A 19,147-nucleotide genomic window follows, 5' to 3' on the forward strand; every position below is an offset into this window, starting at 1 on the left:
GTAAATGCAAAAATATTAAGACGTTATAAAAACGTTCTTGATTGCTGTTTCAACCAATACATCTTACGTAACTATAGCCCTTCACACGGCATGCATCTCACTGTTTGGAGCATTTTTAGTCCCAATTTACCCTGTTGGAAATTAATAAGTTTACCTTATAGGGGGTTCCAGGGGAGAGGGGACAAAGCCTTCCCCGGTTAGTAGGTTACAAAATGTTAGGTTAGGTTAGCTTGTGTTATGGGGTGAGGGCGGTCCAGGTGTGGTGCCGGGGTCGGTAGCAGCTTAGCAACTTAATTTAGATTTTAGTTTTCATTAACTTGTGGAGGCTGTGGAGGTGACGAGAGAGAGCGGGAGAGGTAGCTTCCATCCTTGTTGGCGGGGCGAGAGGAAGGGACCATGGAGTTAATTAACACGGTCACTCTGACCGTGTGACCTCACTCGGTTACCCATGGAGACGTGACAACGCCTGAAGGAAACGTTGCCAAGTATTGTGGTGTTTGCAAAAAAAAAAAAAAATGCAAGTAACAAAAAAAAAAAAAAACATATACTAACTTGCCTTGTTCAGAGCATTGCAGTGCATATATACTACAACACCATCCAATTTTAATGTAGGAAATACCTGACATGAGGTCTTGGTATAAGTGTGGCAGAGCCGTAAGCCGGGGAATCCCCTTACAGGACAACGCCTAAACGTTCGATTCAAAATGGTATGACGGCCCTCGTCCCCTCGGCCCCGCCCCGCCAACCACTGATCTTTTCTACTAATCATCGGCTTCGAATACCGTCTCGACCACACCGTGGCGGTGTCATAAGGACGAAGCTTTGGAAACACGTCTCGACTCACGTCTCGATCGAGCTGAATGCTGACTTCCACCTCCACACCTCGTCAGTCTCACTCCTTTCTCGCAGGTGGAAGCATCCTTCCTCCTGCTGCCTGGATGCGGTAACCTCGACGTGAGTTAGAAGACGTAACGAACACAAACACTCACACTCACACACGTACACCCACACTCTTCATGACGTACACGCCTGAGCTACTTATATTTGTGTTGTATTTTGGGTATGTATTTGGTTTCCTTTATTGTTTATTACAGTAAAGTAGCAAATGAATGTACATGTTACATTCACTTTGTTGCTTATTAACTTGTATACTTTTCGTCACCTTTGGTTTCTTTATTGCTCATTAGTTTGTATATGTTATGTTAACTGTACATACTTAAACCCAAGCGGGGTCACTGTGTCCTAGATAAGTTGCACGCGCTATGCCCGCTTCAGGTACTGGATATTTAGTTTAATAATGATTAAGTTTTATTTCATACTCGTTTCACTACCTTATGCTACAAGAAAGGGTATAGCACCCGTAGTCACCCAACTTGTACCCGTGCTTGTACCAGTGGTCAGACCGTAGTCGAAATAATGTGTAATAATAAATAAGAGACCATATCCAGTACTTTGGTACAAGTAGTTCGATTACTGGATAGTTAGATTAAGGTTAGGTTAGTTAGGTTAGGGTTAGGTTAGCAGCTGATGCGCAGAGTGTGCGGGTACTTACCTGCGTCCAGGCCCTCCCGGGACACCACTGTCTTGGTCCGCACTCAGTCTTACCAATTTGTCTCCATAACTTTAATTTCTTCTCTCCTCTCCCTTGCTTTGGGATCTATTATCCCATTACTGAAATCAATCAAGGAATATGGAAACATTTAGTGGCAGGGGTAAAAATAATTCCCGGAAATGTTTTTAATCATTTCCCTTTTAAGTGACTGACATCTGTGTTCCCGCCTAGTCAGTTGAGGCATTATTTTTTTTACTCCTTACCCAAATCAGCTATTAGATATACACGTCAGCGGATCATTTAAAACACATTTAGAAGACAAGGAAGGTGGCATTACACAGTGGGGTGGGCGAGGCCTCCCCGGTTAGATTACAAAATGTTAGGTTAGGTTAGTTCACCAGTAGGTTAGGGTGGGTCGAGGGGGGAGTGTTGGTTGAAACTACAAATTTACCCGTTCTTGCCACAAAGAAATAGCCGTGTTCATGACGTGTACCTTATACCTTCGTCCCTGCTTTATAACAATGGAGAAGAACTTTCGCTCTGCAGACATTGTTATTCAAGTAGCAATGTCATAACAAGCTTATTATTTTTCCACACATTTGACCATAGTTGAATATAATTATTTATTTATTTTTTTTTTTTTTTTTTGCACTCTACATAAAAACAAACTAACCATAACGATTGCTTTCGGGGAGTGGAAAATTATTTTACCAATTTGACTCATCAAAACACAATATATATTTCTATAGTCGGCACCCTACCAACGTACTCCTGAGTTATTCATGAACATAGGTTGCTGTTGATGGGAAGCCTAAAATTACATCAGACACGTCAAAAAATAAATATCAACAAAACTCCTGCCAATATTCAGCCATGGACCTCGCGCGCCATCATCATCATCAGCCAGCCGCATTGAATCACTCCGGTCCACCTTCTCATGCACTTTATATATTGCAATCAAGTCTCCTCTTTGTCTGTGTTTTTTTTTTTCTTTTCTTTTCTTTTTTCTCATCGTTTGTAGATGTAGGCTTGCCAGTCTCGCTTCATATGACAAGTCCCTGATACTTAGCACCATCTTCGTTGCTACTCTCTGAACTCTCTCCAACTTGCCACCCATCCCCTGGACCTAGAATGAAGAATAGCGTAATAATACAGTGAATACAGAGGATAGAAAAATATTGCACATATAAATACAGAGGAATCCTGAGAGAATCACAGCCAGGAGAGAAAGACTGAATGAGAACTTCCTTGTATCCTCTATCTTGTAGGGCGACCACACTACAACTGCATATTCTAGTCTTGGTCTAATCAGTGATATAATCATCTTGCTGATCATCTCTTCATCCATATACACAAAGGTCAGCCTAATTCTTCGCAACATTCTTCGACATTCCTCCAAAATGACTCCCTATCTTTTACCGTTGTTCTCATCTCTGTCAATCATGAAATTTTCCATCCATCTCTGCATGCCACCCCTCAGACCACCGTCATGCTCCAGCTTCCACAGGAACCTCCTGAGCAGCACTTTATCAGATGCTTTCTTCAGGTCCAAATACACAGTCTGCCCAACCTTTCTTGTATTATCTCCACCACTCTTCAATAAAAACTCAGCAAGTTTGTAACACATGACCTCTCTCTTCTAAATCTAAACTGTTGTTTTGTCAATACTTCATTTTCTTTTAGGTACTGCATTAGTTTATATTTAATCTTCCACACATCCTACATACCACACTTGTCTATAGTTCAATGGCTCTTCTTGTTACCACCTCTATAGATTGGAACTATGTTTGCTCTCTTCCATTCAAGCAGGACCCTACTTTCATTTAAGAAGCTCTCAATAATGTTGTGAACCACTCACATGAATTGCTGATTGCATTCTTCCAATATCCATCCCGACACTCCATCAGGTCCAGGGGCCGTTCTAACATCTAGTCCCTACAACTGTTTCCGCACATCTTCTTCAGTCACTTGGGTTTCCCCTGGACCCGTGTCTTCGCTCATCTCACTCTGTCTTTCAAATGTCCTTTCTTTTGTGAACAATGAATGAAAACTCTTATTCATTATCTCTGCCAGTTCAGCTGGATCCTCACACATTTGACCGTTCACCTTCAACCCTAATTCATTCCTTCCCTGTTTTTCATTTTGCTATTCACATATCTGAAGAATAGTTTTGGTTCCTCCTTACACTTGTCCATGACATCTTTCTCATGACTTGTCACTTCTTGTCTAATAACCCATTTCTTCTCTAATAACTTTTCTCTCCATCTATTCCATGCCTTCTCCCTCTCCTCCCTCGCTACCTCGCACCTCTTGTTTCACCAGTGCTCGTTATATCTTTTCCTTGTAATTACTTTTGGTACACATCTTCTCATATATATTGATGAACACTTCACACTTCTTTTGCACGCCCTCTGCTGTAATAAAGGCGCTCCGGTCCATCTCGCCAAAGTATCTCCTCATTTGTTCAAAATTAGTGTTACTATAGTCACATCTTTCATTCCTATAATGATCCCATCTACTTTCTTTTTCCTTATCATCACATGGTCACTTTTCCTACTGGACAATCGTAGTTCATGTCTTCAACGATGCCCGCCTCTCTTGATAATACTAGATGGCTCCTCTCCTCTGTATCTAGCGTTCTCCTCGACCCACTCTGTCATAATACTATTCATTGGCAATTTCACAACTTTATCTCCCCAAGAATCTTCTCTTCCTCTTGTACTTCCACTCCCCCAATACAATGATTTTGTTTTTCTTTGATTTTCTTATCAAGCCATGTTCTGTCTCGCTCAGCAGTTGATCATGTTCTTGTCTATTCCAGGCCTTTGTTTTTGTGGGACACACACCACTGCAACATAGCGTCTTCCTCCTCTTCTATTTATTAGATGTAGATTTAATCCTTCTACCAAGCTTTCTGCCTTTTCCACAATCTGCACCTTGATATTCCTTTTAACAAGCATCACCACTCCTCCGTCTTTTCCACACCTGGAGTGCGTTCCATTGGAGGTTTCTCCCTACCCCCGGTCGCCCACAGCTCTTTTCTTAGCAGAAGAGCTCGCTGACGACTCTGTACTAGACGTTGTGGACGTTATTCATAGAAGAAACTAAGTTTTAAGGAGAGAAAAGAGGCCACAGAGTCCTGTGAGAGTCAGGGATTATGTTTTGCTTATCAACAATGCCAACCCACCGCGCTGGGGGGAGTGTTACCTCTCTGGCCCTTAGCCATCAGTGACGTCATCACCCCCCAAAAAACTCGTTACGTTAGCTTACGTAAGATAACGTTACGCTCTTTGGAACACGCCCTTCTTCCTTGCCCACATGTTATAATTTCTCACTCCTAAATTTGGTATCTGATCGAGTCTCTTAGTTTCCACCATTGCCGTGGTGTCGGGCTCATTTGTTTTTTTTTTTATTCATTGACTTCATCAGTCACCGACACTAAACCATCAACACTGGTGCATGCCACCTTCCATGCCCGCCCCCCCTCTCTTTTTGCTGAGTTTCCGCACCCCTCTCTCCCCCCGTGTACCACTTTTCCAACCTCAGGTCCAACACTCTCCAGAAAAGAAAAAAAAGTTTCTTTTCCTCTTGTGTTCTCTGTTCGTTCCTTTCTTTTGTTTCTCTTCTCTATTTGCCAAGTTTTTTTTTTTCTTTCTTCTTCATTGGTTTCTAGTTTAAACTCATTACTCTTGGCTAGCTTCCAATTACTCTTGGCTAGCTTTCAATTACTCTTGGCTAGCTTCCAATTACTCTTGGCTAGCTTCCAAATATTCAACGATGCTTCTTCCGCTGCTGTCTGGGATTTTAATTTAATTTTCATTGGTCTGTTTTTTGCTTGTTCATATTTTCCGATCCTGTATTCCCCCTGTTTCATCTTCCAGCTTTGTATCACCTTCATTCATCACACCCAGCACCAATCGAGCCTTTCCTCTGTTCTGCTTCTCTTTTATACCAAATTGTTATCTCACTTTCTTCCAGGCCAAAGATCACTACGCTGTTTCTTTTTGTCTCCGGCGTCTCTTACCATTTTTTTCTTTTCTTTTATCATCTTTACAACCTCGTTTATCAGGACTTCTTCACTCTTCTGGTCCTTCACTACCTCTGTATAGTTCACACTTACAGATATTTCTGCATTTCCTTTACTTGTTCTTGGTTTTCCTTAATTTGCACTTCCCTGGTTGTATCTTGGGCTTCTATCTTTCTCATGCTTTCCTCCAGCAGCATTTCTCTAGTTTTCATCGCCTTTTCCATCTCTACCATTCCCCCCCAACATATTGATTCATAAGAACATAAGAAATAAGGGAAGCTGCAAGAAGCGACCAGGCTTACACGTGGCAGTCCCTGTATGAAATATACCTACCTATTTCCATCTGTTATCCCCATCCATAAACCTGTCTAATCTTCTCTTAAAGCTGTCTAATGTCCTAGCACTAACAACATGATTACTGAGTCCGTTCCACTCATCTACCACTCTAATTGAGAACCAATTTTTTTCCTATCTCCTTCCCAAACCTAAATTTTTCAAGCTTGAACCCGATTCGGTTGCCAGCACTGAATTTCTGTTGCAGTTACCGCGCTGGGCGAGCGAGGTACTGTCACGTTGGCCAGGGCAGACTACCAGCTAGTGCAGCAATACATACCCTCTTTTTATGTTTATATTTATTTAACTTATTATTTTATTGTTACTCAGAACATTCCCAGTACAATCTTCCCACACTCATGTTCTCTTCCACTTTGTGTCATGCACTCACACACACTCCCTAACACTGCCACGACTTACATGGACTTACTTGAAACAGGAAAACAACTTGCCTCTACTTAAGTCGCGAGACAGGCATCGTTTGTGTGGTATTAATGTGATGGATAACACACACACACACACACACACACACACACACACACTTGTTGCAATGCATTACAAGCAGAGAGAGAGAGAGAGAGAGAGCCGTCCCAGAAAGGAGCGAAAGAGAATGAGTAGACGGTGTAGATGGCTGAGGAAAAAGAGGCATGAAAGCGATGAGGCGGAGAATGAGTATCTTGAATGAGAGATTGTGTAAATGGACTGAGAGAGTGCTGCAGTGCTAGTTGAGGAAGAAAATGGGTTTCGTGTGGACAGGAGAGCTGAGGATAATGTTTGTGGTGAATGAAATGATTGAGAGAAAAAAAAAAAAGAGGGATAGAGGTAAATTGTACTTAGGTTTTCTGGATATAGGTAAAGCTTATGATAGGGTGAATAGAGAAATGCTAGGTAGAGTCTAAGTCTTAGAAAAGATTGGATTAAGTACAAAGATAGTTAATATTGTGCGTAGCATGTGTATTGACACGAGAACTAAATACAGGAGACAGAAACATTCTATGACCGAGTGAGGAGTGAAAGAGGATTCCATTGGAATTTTTTTTTTTTTTTTTTTTTTTTTTTTTTGAGAAGAGGAAGTGCCAAGACGAACACCTGAAACAGCTCAAGATGAAATAAAAATGTCTTTTATTTTTATTTATTTATTTTATTTTTATTTTTTTACTATTGTTATTCCACTGGAATGTTGACCCTTAACATTTTATATAGCATTTTCGGGAAAAAAAAAAAAAAAGTTTCATGCTGTACATGTTATTTTGTTTTTTTTTTTTTTTTACTATGGACGTTTTTTCACTATTGACGTTATTTTTGCTTATTGACATATATCATTATTTTCCCTATAATCTTACTACCACCTCTTGATCAGCAACACTTTAAGATTGACTTACCTACTTAGTAATTAAATGTTCCATTTCGGTTCGTTTCAATAGGTTGGGGCTCCATTTTAGTGCATTGCAGTAGTTTCGGTCTCCATTTCGGAAGTTTTTGGTTGCATTTCGGCAGTTTTTTTTTTTTTTTTTTTTTGGGGGGGGGGAGAATCCAGTAGTTTTACGGTACATTTTTTTTTTTTTTTTTTTGTAATTTATGGCAATATTTCCGTGCATATGGTATTTAAAGTAAACTTGATGGGGAGTGGCGAAGTTAGTGAGTGGGACTGTAATACAAACATACGATGCGGCCCAGCTGCTATTCAATCTCCGTGGCGTTTTAATAGTACCTGTGACAGACCTACGGTGTGTCTTCAGGTCCATTTCGTTAGTTTTGGGCCCCATTTCAGTGCATTTCAGTATTTTTTGGGTGCCTTTCGGTAGTTTTGGTCTCAATCTCGGTAGTTTTTGCATTTCAGTCCATTTCGTTAGTTTTGGTCTTCATTTCGGTGTATTTCAGTAGTTTTTGGGTACATTTCGGTACATTTCGGTATTAGGCACAACCGCATCATGCTGGCTATGAAACAAACACCTGGCAACATCCAAGAGGATAGTTAGCCTCATCAGTAATAATAATAATAATAATAATAATAATAATAATTATTATTATTATTATTATTATTATTATTATTATTATTATTATTATTATTATTATTATTAATTCACTTACCAAGCCGTCAATCCCACACAGGGTGGCCCAGCCAAGGCACCGCACGCACGCACGCACACACACAGCCCCATCAATAATAATAATAACAATTTATCGATGTACTTATTAGGCCGGTAATGGACCAAACAAGCCACCACACACACACACACACACACACACACAGCCCCCCATCAACCACTGGTGGAATGGTACTCTAGTGCTACACCCCAGGAGCTTAGGCACACCACAGCTGGCCACACACCCCCGCAGCAAGACCCCACAACACAACTGGCCACACACACCCACAGCAAGGCCCCACAACACAACTGGCCACACACCCCCACAGCAAGGCTCCACAACACAACTGGTCACACACCTCCACAGCAAGACCCCACAACACAACTGGCCACACACACCCACAGCAAGGCCCCACAACACAACTGGCCACACACCCCCACAGCAAGGCTCCACAACACAACTGGTCACACACCTCCACAGCAAGACCCCACAACACAACTGGCCACACACACCCACAGCAAGGCCCCACAACACAACTGGTCACACACACCCACAGCAAGGCTCCACAACACAACTGGTCACACACACCCACAGCAAGGCTCCACAACAATTAATTGGCCACACACACCCACAGCAAGGCCCCACACCACAGCTGACCACACAGACCCCCCCAGCAAGGCTCCACACCACAGCTGGCCACACAACCCCCCCAGCAAGGCTCCACACCACACCTGGCCACACACACCCACAGCAAGGCCCCACACCACAGCTGGCCACACACACCCACAGCAAGGCCCCACACCACAGCTGGCCACACACACCCACAGCAAGGCTCCACACCACAGCTGGCCACACACACCCACAGCAAGGCCCCACACCACAGCTGGCCACACACACCCACAGCAAGGCCCCACACCACAGCTGGCCACACACACCCACAGCAAGTATTTTCTCTGCTAAATTACCTTGGGTTAAATCAAACACCATTTCGCAGTGATTTTTTTTTACATATAATTATTACTTATGATTGATTTTATTAACAGATGTAGAGATGTGTCTAGCTCAGTGTCTGTCTGCTGCCTCTGTACCTCTTTGCTCTGGCACAGAGTGCATGTATCAACTGTACACTTTGAGGGTACAGGAGCGGGGGAAGGGAGCCTGTACTGTACATTGGTGCCTTCCAGTACACACAGACTTCACCTATGGTACACACTGCTTGACAACCCATGCATGCATGCATGCGTACACACACACACACACACACACACACACACACACACACACACACACACACACACACACACAGTCTAGGAATGCACACTATCACTGTCTTGTGTGTATTTCTCCCTCGAGTGACGGCAACACCATGCATAACACTGCTACATTACCTCTCACACTCTCCAAAGATGAAGACTGCTTTTCAGTAAATCGACTTTAACTCTACAAGCCACCAGCCTGCAGTACAACTTGTCAACTTGCACCCTGTGTCCCAGAACAAGCCAATGACAGGTACTACATGCCACCAGCTTGCAACCATCGTTACCCTGTGCTAAAAACACTAGCCTGTACACAAATATCTACCCTTTAGCACATTACAAGCTTGTAGGATATGCTGCTGGGTTCCACTACTCACTCCTAGCTCATAGAAACCACTAGCTTGTAGTACACTTCTTGTTACACTCATGCATGCATACACACGGATCCCTGGCATACACTGCTTGCCAGGGACCTCAAGAGCACACCTCAGCCTACAATATAAATGCATGCTTACACACACACACACACACACACACACACACACACACACACACACACACACACACACAAAGAAAAAAAATTTCTCAGAGGCTGGTAAATCTGACAGTGTGTGTGCAAAATCACTCTCCTTTCACTTTCATTCACTCTCACACACACACACACACACACACACACACACACACACACACACACACACTCATCATCAGAGGCTGACAGATCCGACACTGTGTGCAAACTTTCTCTTCTCTCCCACACACACACGCACACACAGCGAGGAGGCAAGGCGTCTCAGCAGCTCACAAGTCACAGACCCACAAGCCACAAGCCTGGCCACAGGAATCAGGCTGGCAGGGCCAGTGTGGCAGCATGTGGTGAGTGCAGGAGGGCTGGGGGAGAGTAGCGTCCCCTCCGCCAGGCACGCCAGGGCAGGTGTCCTCTGCCTGGCGTGTCTGGCATGGCCTTCACAGCCTTGGCCCTTGCTCAACTCCGCCACACGGCACAATGCACGAAGGAATAATTTAAAAAAATTAATAAATACGCAGACGCATCGCACGAGTGAGTCCTGTTGTGGTCTGAAAACTAATGCGGTTACAAACTTTACATATATTTATCCTTCCTCTTCGTCTCCTTCCTACATCTGTACAGTGCCCCCTCAGCCGCCAGGGGCCAGTGGGGGTGAGGCGCCAGTATTACCGGGATGAGGGCAGAGAGGGACAGGGAGGGTTGGGGTGTGAAGGGTGGGGGCAGGGAGTGACACAAGGGAGTGACACATGACACATATGGTTCACTGTCGGAGATTTATCACAGATTTGGTGCAGAGGTAAACATTGGTGGTGGTGGTGGTGGTGGTGATGGTGGTGGTGGTGGTGGTGGTAGAAGTGGTGGTGGTTCTTAATCTATGTTCTTTATTCATTTTTATTATTCTGGGTAATTTTTATTTTCCCCTTAACAGTTCTGGTTTTATGTGACCTACTTAGGACAAAATAGATGTGCATACACACACACACACACACACACACACACACACACACACACACACGAGTGTGTGTATTTACCAGCATGCATTCACCACATGTCAGGAAGGTAAGGGAAGCGGTCTGTGGGAAGACTGAGGACCTTGGGACAGCATATGGAGGAGGCCAAGAGAAAGATGAGCACCAGAAAAGATCATCTGCAAAGCCAAACCATTTTTATCTTTCCCCCCTGTGGTTTGTGTTGTTTTTCTATTTAGACTCATCCTTCTCTCCTTTAAGGTTGTTTGATGATGTTTCCTATTCAAGCTCAATTATAATGATACACTGACAACATCTAAGTAAATACAACTAGCAATTCTTGTTTCTCTCCCCTTGTGGTTCATGTGATGTTTTTCTTTTCAAGCTCATCCTTGTCTCTCTCTAATGGCTCTGCTTGATGTTTCCTATTCAGGCTCAGTTATGATGACACACTGACCACATCTAGGTAAATACACCAAATTATCCTTGTCTGCCACTGTGGTTTTGTTTGGCGCTTTCCCATGGAGGCCAAGAAGCTGCCATCTTGTGGAATCACTAGATCAGTAACCCTCAAATCAGTAGCCTAGGTAGTAATGTTAAGATGAAGACAAATAAGAGAAAATACAGGTGGACACAAGGACAGGAAGATTCTCAAGTCTTGGGGTTGTATTTTTAAGACCATGTTTACACCAAGCGAATTGATTCAATTCACAGAGAATCATTTGACTTTGTCATTTTGAGTCAGCACCGTTCCCACCGAGTCAAATTGTTAGAATCAACAGGCAGTAGTGTGCAAGCTGCCTTTGATGAGTGTGGATGCAGATGCTCTGATAAAATAGCAGCAGTGTTGCTGTGGCTGAGGCAGTGTAGCTGTATGTGCCAAACAAAAGTGGATGCAGGAATTTAATAGCAGAGACATGAATTTGGGAGCTTTGGACATTTATCTGGTAAACAATCCAGAGAATTTTTTTATTTCTTTGAAATGAACACAAAACAATTTAAAATGTTTGTGGAGTTGAGTGCATCCTGCTCTTGGTGCACAGGATCACAAGGGTCATGTGTAGGATGTCTCTCTGGCACTAAAATGATCAGGTCGTCTCGAAACATGACGCTCACTCTGTGGCAGAACTGCAGTGACTCATGATAAAATCTGCCCAAGAGAACCATTGACTGAATCACCACGATTCTAATCGATTCCATTCACTCGGTGTTAACGGTTATGTTGAAATTTGTGTGGCAAATCAGGACCAATCATGAATTGTGTTGATTCTTCATGAATTGAACAGATTCAATTCACTTCATGTAAATGCAACCTAGATACTTTGTTCTCTGACTCTTCCACTGTGATATGCACCATTTTACAACTACAGCACTGAACAAACTCTCTACAGGGACCTACAGGAATTAAAAATTGAAAGGAAAGGAAGTGATAAGAAATGAAGGGGAAGGGAAGGAAGTGATGAAAAATGAAGGGGGACAGGAAGGAGGGGAAGGTAAAGAGAATACATTTTCAATTATCAGGCCAGCAAAATGTTTAGGGGAGACTGGAATAAATGATATGCCTAAGAGTGATTTGTGGTTAGGGAAAGATGTGCCATAGAGCAGTGAGGGGGGAAGCAGCACTGTTCAGAGGCCACAGGCAGGTAAAATACAACTAGGCAGATACAGGGAAGGTGAGCCAGGTCTTCTTGTGAGTTTTTCCTAAGGATGGTAATGATTCCTTACCTGTCACTGGATTAATTACCAAATCCTTGAAAACCCAATTCATTTTCCCAGAGCCTGCTAAACTGTCACTACAATTATGAAAATACCCTTGAAAACCCCAATAACTTCTATTAGAGTGATGGTTCTCAACCCCCAGGTCACAACCCAAAGTTGAGTTGCCAAACCATTTCATTGGGTCACCAAGAACATGTGCACAATTATGTCCCCAATATTTCTCAGTAATTCACAATGTTATCAAAGTATTAATCCTGTGTGTAGAATACACAAGTCATTAACGTCCAAAGCTAAAAACAAATCATAGAGACAGACAACTTCATTGAGGTGAAGGAAGCAGTCTATATCTACTCTTGCCTTTTGAATATAATTTTAATTTTAAATAAAAGAGTATTTATGAAGGTATATATGGGACACCATGGTCAACCTAGATAGGATTTTGGGTCACAGCCAAAAAAAGATAAAGAACCACTGCATTAGAGCCTGTTAAACTGTCACTAGAATCATGAAAACATCCTTGAAAACCCCCAATAACTTCCATTACAGCTTGTTAAACTGTCATGAGAATAATGAAAACACCCTTTAAAAAGGAGAGAGAGAGAGAGAGAGAGAGAGAGAATTACCTTTCACTACACTGTTAAACTATCACTACCACCTTTGAAAACCATGGTAACTTCCACCACAGCCTGTTAGAAGACAATGAAAACATGGCAAAACATACGAGAGTATAGGGCAATATTTTAACTTAGCAATTTAACGAGCCTATTGAATGCTACGCAAGATGTAATGAGAGGAGCTAACGGCAGCCTTGGGAGACGAGTCAACATTAACTTCAGACAGTGTTTAAAAAAAAATCAATAAATTGTGTTTGGTTTTATATTGTGTGTGTGTGTGTTTGGTTTTATAGTGTGTGTGTGTGTGTGTGTGTGTGTGTGTGTGTGTGGCTAGCTGTGGTGTGCCTAAGCTCCTGGGATGTAGCAGGGTGGTCCATGAGACTGCCTCTTTCCACCAGGGCTGAGTGTGTGTGTGTGTGTGTGTGTGTGTGTGTGTGTGTGTGTGTGTGTGTGTGTGTGTGTGTGTGTGTGTGTGTGTGTGTTGCCTTGTCTGAGTTTGGTGTATTGACAATCCTTTAACTAACATGCATTTTGTTTCCATCAATTCTTCCTTTAGTTTATTTCAGATGTCAGTACTTCTTATTTGTGTTAAGTCATCGTTCTTCTCATTTATTTATTGTATCCTCTCAAATATCCAACTTTTTTCTTCCCCCAGCAACAACAGGTACTCTCTCTCTCTCTCTCTCTCTCTTTGTCTGTGTCTGTGTCTGTTTATCCTATCAGCATTTTTACAGGATTGAGTCAAGCTTGTCATGTCATAGATTATATTATTCTTTACGCTATGTATATACACACACACACTTCTTCCTCTGGTGTGTGTGTGTGTGTGTGTGTTTGTGTGTGTGTGTGTGTGTGTGTGTGTGTGTAAAAAAGAGGATTTAAAATGGAGGGAGGGAGGGAAAGAAAAGGCAAGGAAAAGAAAGGGAAAGGGAAAGGGAAGGGAAGGGAAGGGAAGGGAAGGGAAGGGAAGGGAAGGGAAGGGAGTCATACATACAAGCTTCATTCTTACAAAAAGAAAAAAAAAAATTATCACAGACTTATAAAAATTGCCCAGTGAATGCCATAAAGTTTGTTTACACACACACACACACACACACACACACACACACACACACACACACACACACACACACACACACACACATACACACACACACACACACACACATTAATTAAAAAGCAAAACTATCCCAGAATAAATAAAAAAGTTAAGTTATTGATATCATCATCATTATTATCATTATTAATGTCATTCCTCATTATTATTATCATTAATATTATCATTAACATTACTAAACATCACATTACACTATAAGTTTATGCTATTGGTGTTCTTCCTCATTCTTTCTACTCCTCATGGAAAAAAGTGATAAATACCAGAATATATATATATATATATATATATATATATATATATATATATATATATATATATATATATATATATATATATATATATATATATATATATATATATATATATATCCCATTATTAGCATCAAATGTCAACAGTTCTTTTCGGGAGGGAGAGGGAGAGGGGGAGGGATGAAAGAGGCATAGAAGAGAGAACGAGAGCACAGAGAGGTTACAAATATCTACAAAGTGTTTCCTCTATAAAATAAATAATTAAATGACACACACTCTCCGACAATAACCGTGGTGACCAGTGACGGGGGAAGGGCAGGGAGGGCATCTGGTGCGATGAACAGGGGTGGGCGTGGCACAGGGAAGGGGGGGAGGGGCAGGAATCACCACCCACACTTAGCCTCTCAGCAGTGGTGGCATGGTGGTAATAGCTGCAGTAGTAGTAGTAGTAGTATAGTAGTAGTAGTAGTAGTAGTAGTAGTAGTAGTAGTAGTAGTAGTAGTAGTAGGTGGTGGTGGTGGTGGTGGCGGCAGCGGCGGTGGTGGTAGTAGTAGTAGTAGTAGTAGTGGTGGTGGTGGTGGTGGTGGTGGTCTTCTAGTTGTATATCTTAATGGCTTTCTCTAGGTAAGTGTACCGGGAACGTTTTGGACCCTTGTTGAGGTGCTCCAGACCCAGCCAGGGCTTGACCAGGGATGCCACTGAGGAGAGGCAGAGATGGTCAGTGAAGGGAGGGAGGGAGAGAAGAACATTGATGCAGGAAGCCATCAGGCCTACATGTGGCAGTCCCCGTACAAAACATGCCTACCTGGTACTTCCACTTGTCATCCCCATCCATGAATTTGTCTAGTCTTCTTTTAAAGCCCCCCTAAAGACTCAGCACACCCAAACAAGTATTCAAAAGTTCAAACTTAGTTCCCTAAAGCCTAGAATCCACCAAACACATCCTCTATAATTTCTATCCATCCATCTATGTACCAGACTAGTCCAAAGCACCAAAGCACCAAACACACACACACACACACACACACACACACACACACACACACACACACACACACACACACACACACACACAGTCTCATTGGCTCCAAGTGCAGACTAAAATCTCATCTTTGGAAAGGAATATGCAACATGACATCACCTGAGGGCTAAAGGGAAAGACTAACCTTGGTTGGAGTGAGGCTTGAAGTCTTGCAGATTAATGACATCACTGTCGGTGAGGAAGGTTTGCCGGGACATAGAGACAATGGCAAACCGGTACTGGAAAGGTAAAATGTTGCATTATAAACACATCAACAGAAGCTCTATCTTAACACTTTGACTACCACTTGGTACATCTTTCCCTAATCACCAATCACTCTGAGCCACCTTTACTTGTTCCACAGCCAAATCCAATCTTTAAGCAGGAAAAAATAGCAAAAATGTATTCTTTCTCCTTGCTAACTTTCCTGTAGATGCTTATAAAAACTTCACACATTGCTTCTGGTGTTGCTAATTATTGTTTTGTCACTAAACACCAAACTGAGCTAAATATCACTGTGGGTTCTAAATGCTATTATTTTTTTTATATCTATACCTGGACAAAACTGATATGAAGAGGACAATAGCAAATTCAACTCTAATAATAACATAATAACAAACAACCTATGAGCTAAATATCACTGGGATTCTAAGCTTTTTTTTTATCTATTTCTAGACAATTAGAGCTGACATGAAGAGGAAAATAGAGGCCGATGAAATGTGTCTTTTACAGAAAATTATGAAAATCACACAGGAAGACAGTTACAAATGAGAGATTGTTGTGAAGGCTGGAGAGCAGAGACAATTATTGAAATGTACAGGACAATTCAGAGTTTCTGTGTCATGTGCTGAGAGAGAGAGGCAGGAAAGAGATTAGTTACTAGAAGATCTGGGAAGAGAAGAGAGAGAATGTCAGGAAATTAAATTTAAGGATAATTTTCTGGAAGGTGATGATGGGAAGAGGAATGAGGAAGGGGAAGAGAGAGGCAGGAAAGAGATTAGTTACTAGAAGAGGTGGGAAGAGAAGAGAGAGAATGTCAGGGAATTAAATTTAAGGATAATTTTCTGGAAGGTGATGGGAAGAGGAATGAGGAAGGGGAAAAAAAAAGTACAATAAAAGTAAGAACAAAAGATGGGAGATGAGACACAACAGAGAGGAGGAGAGGAAAATGAAAAAAAAAAAAAGTTCAATAAAAGTAAAAAGATGGAAGGGAGAGAACTTAGGAAGACAAAACAACAGAGAAAAGGAAAATTAAAAAAAGGGGAAATAGGAGGAAGAGATTTCATAAAGGAAGGCTGACAAGAGGATTGGAGGTGTAAATCACTAGCAGTCAATAAAAGCATTCATCTTCCTAAGACTGGCAAAACACACACACACACACACACACACACACACACACACACACACACACACACACACACACACACACACACACACACACACACACACACACACACACAGATACTGACCTAATTACAAACTACTGGGAAAACTAACCTGGTATAAGAAATGCATGGAAACAAACTGAAAACTGGTGAGCCATTTTGACAGCAGAAAAGTGTTAATTTTCTGGCAAAGAAAATAAATAAATAAAAATACACACTTCTGCAGTCATCACTCAGACTTATATACCAGGTTAGTTTTCTCAATAGTAGACTCTCTCTCTCTCTCTCTCTCTCTCTCTCTCTCTCTCTCTCTCTCTCTCTCTCTCTCTCTCTCTCTCTCTCTCTCCTGCCACAAGCCCCTCACAGCTTCCCACAGTTGGTCCTCAAGTTACACATTATCCTGAAGTCCCACACAACTTCTCTCTTCTCTTAAACCATCATCTTACTTTTCCTTCCCAACATTCACCAACAGCTTGCTGAATCTACCTAACCGAACTTTCACTTCAAACTCCTTCACAAATTCTCACCTCTTGAAACTCGTTGCCTAACCCAACATAACCTAACTTAAACCTAATCTATCATCTCACACTCCTTTCTCCTAACTCTCACCTAACCTAAGCTAAACCAAAGCTCACCTTTTCAAACTCCTTATTGGGCACCTCCTCTAATTCCTTGCCTAACCTAACATAACCTACCAACTCCTCAATTCCTTTCTCCCAACTCTCACTTAACCTAATCTCACCTCACCCAATTCTTACCTTTTCAAACTCCTTATCAGGCACCTCCAGTCTCTTCTGCAGCCTCTCCTTGACGTGGGAGAATGGCTCGCCTTGCTTCACCTTGAACAGGAATGGCATGCCAAAGGTCGAGTATGTCTCCTTGTAGAAATGCGCCACCGGGATCTGCATCTCATCGTCCCCTTCAGGAATCTCATCGCTTGGAATCTCCTCCACTCTGAAGGTCTTGGTGGCGCCCATGGTGATCCTCTCCAAGCTGGTCGACTCTGGTAGTGTCCCCAGTATTCTGTATGATGAGATCTCCTCTAACCTGTTTTGGGGAAAGTGTTGGAAGGATTAGAAGACAGTGCTATTCCTCCCTCTAACTTCTTATCATAAACATTAGACTCATTTGTTGATGGTGAGTCTTTAGGGGTCTGGCAGCATTCCTAGTATTCCGTATGACGAGATCTCCTCAAGCCTGTTTGGGGGTTAGTGTTGGGAGGATTACCAGACTGTGCTGCTCCTCTAATTTATCTTAAAACATGAGAGACTCAGTACTCAGGCTGTTGGTTGAGTCATTAAGGGTCTGGCAGTGTCCTAAGTATTCTGTATGATAAGATCTCTTCTAGTCTGTTTGGGGGAAGTGTTGGGAAGGATTAACAGACTGTTCTACTCCTCTAACTTATAATCTTCAATGTGACAGAAACTCAGTACAGTAAATCCTCCGTTTCCATCATGTGTATGTTCCTCAAGACACCGCTTAAATAGAAAACGATAGAAAACGCACAAGTAGATCGTAATTTTCCCATAAAGAACAATGGTAATAATGTGGATCTGGTAGGAAATTCCACCTTCTCATTTGGTTTCTGATAATAAATTAATTGTGTGAATACCACGAGTACCACGGCTTTAATATGACGGATTGCGTATGTGCGAAATTTGGCCTTAAATAATAGACCACTTTCAAATGATAAAAATGTATGGAAATCTCATGTAAATGGAGAGTTTACTGTACGCCAGGTATTCGTTATGTGCAAGGATTGTGTTCTGCAAAAAAGTTTGCATAATGAGAATTTGCATATTTCGAAGCTATCATCCCATTAATTATAGAGGGTTATGTTCCATGACCTGTTTTTGAACCCTCTAAATATTTATTCCAACACTATTTCACAAAAAGTAAAGCACTAATGCAACAGTAAAACACATAAATAAAGAAAATTATAAAATATAATATGAAAAGACATTGTAAACAAACAAAATATTAGAAATTGTGGGCTGTGTGCAGTGCAAGGAAAGCACAGGAAAACATTTGCATCCACTGTCCTCTAGTGTGAGTCAGCCCCCTCACCTCACCCAACAGCCACACCACCGCCGCTACTCACACAACAGGAAATTTTTCTCATATATTAAGAATGCTTGGCACATTTAGGTTAGTCACACAAAGAATTCACATATTTTGAACTCCCATACATCAAATACCCAGTGTACTCAGGTTGTTAGTGGCGAGCCATTAGGGATCTGGCAGTGTCTGTAGTATTCTGTATGAGTTCTCCTCTAGCCTGTTTGGAAGAACA

The 19,147-nt window shown here is 42.0% G+C and overlaps 1 protein-coding gene across 1 annotated transcript in view; it reads right to left on the reverse strand.

Annotated features, from left to right (window-relative positions):
- Nucleotides 1-8,986: 8,986 nt before the first annotated feature.
- Nucleotides 8,987-19,147, reverse strand: part of LOC135096478 (ubiquitin carboxyl-terminal hydrolase 7-like) — a 49,473-nt gene continuing 39,312 nt past the window's right edge. Inside the window, exons 21-23 of the mRNA XM_063997981.1 lie at nt 17,613-17,901; nt 15,615-15,708; nt 8,987-15,146 (exon numbers count right to left, since the gene is read on the reverse strand). Coding sequence (XP_063854051.1) covers nt 15,043-15,146; nt 15,615-15,708; nt 17,613-17,901 — 487 coding nt within the window. The 3' untranslated portion in view covers nt 8,987-15,042. The remainder of the gene's footprint in view (nt 15,147-15,614; nt 15,709-17,612; nt 17,902-19,147) is intronic.

Source organism: Scylla paramamosain, unplaced genomic scaffold, assembly GCF_035594125.1.
Source record: "Scylla paramamosain isolate STU-SP2022 unplaced genomic scaffold, ASM3559412v1 Contig4, whole genome shotgun sequence".
Classification (NCBI taxonomy): domain Eukaryota; kingdom Metazoa; phylum Arthropoda; class Malacostraca; order Decapoda; family Portunidae; genus Scylla; species Scylla paramamosain.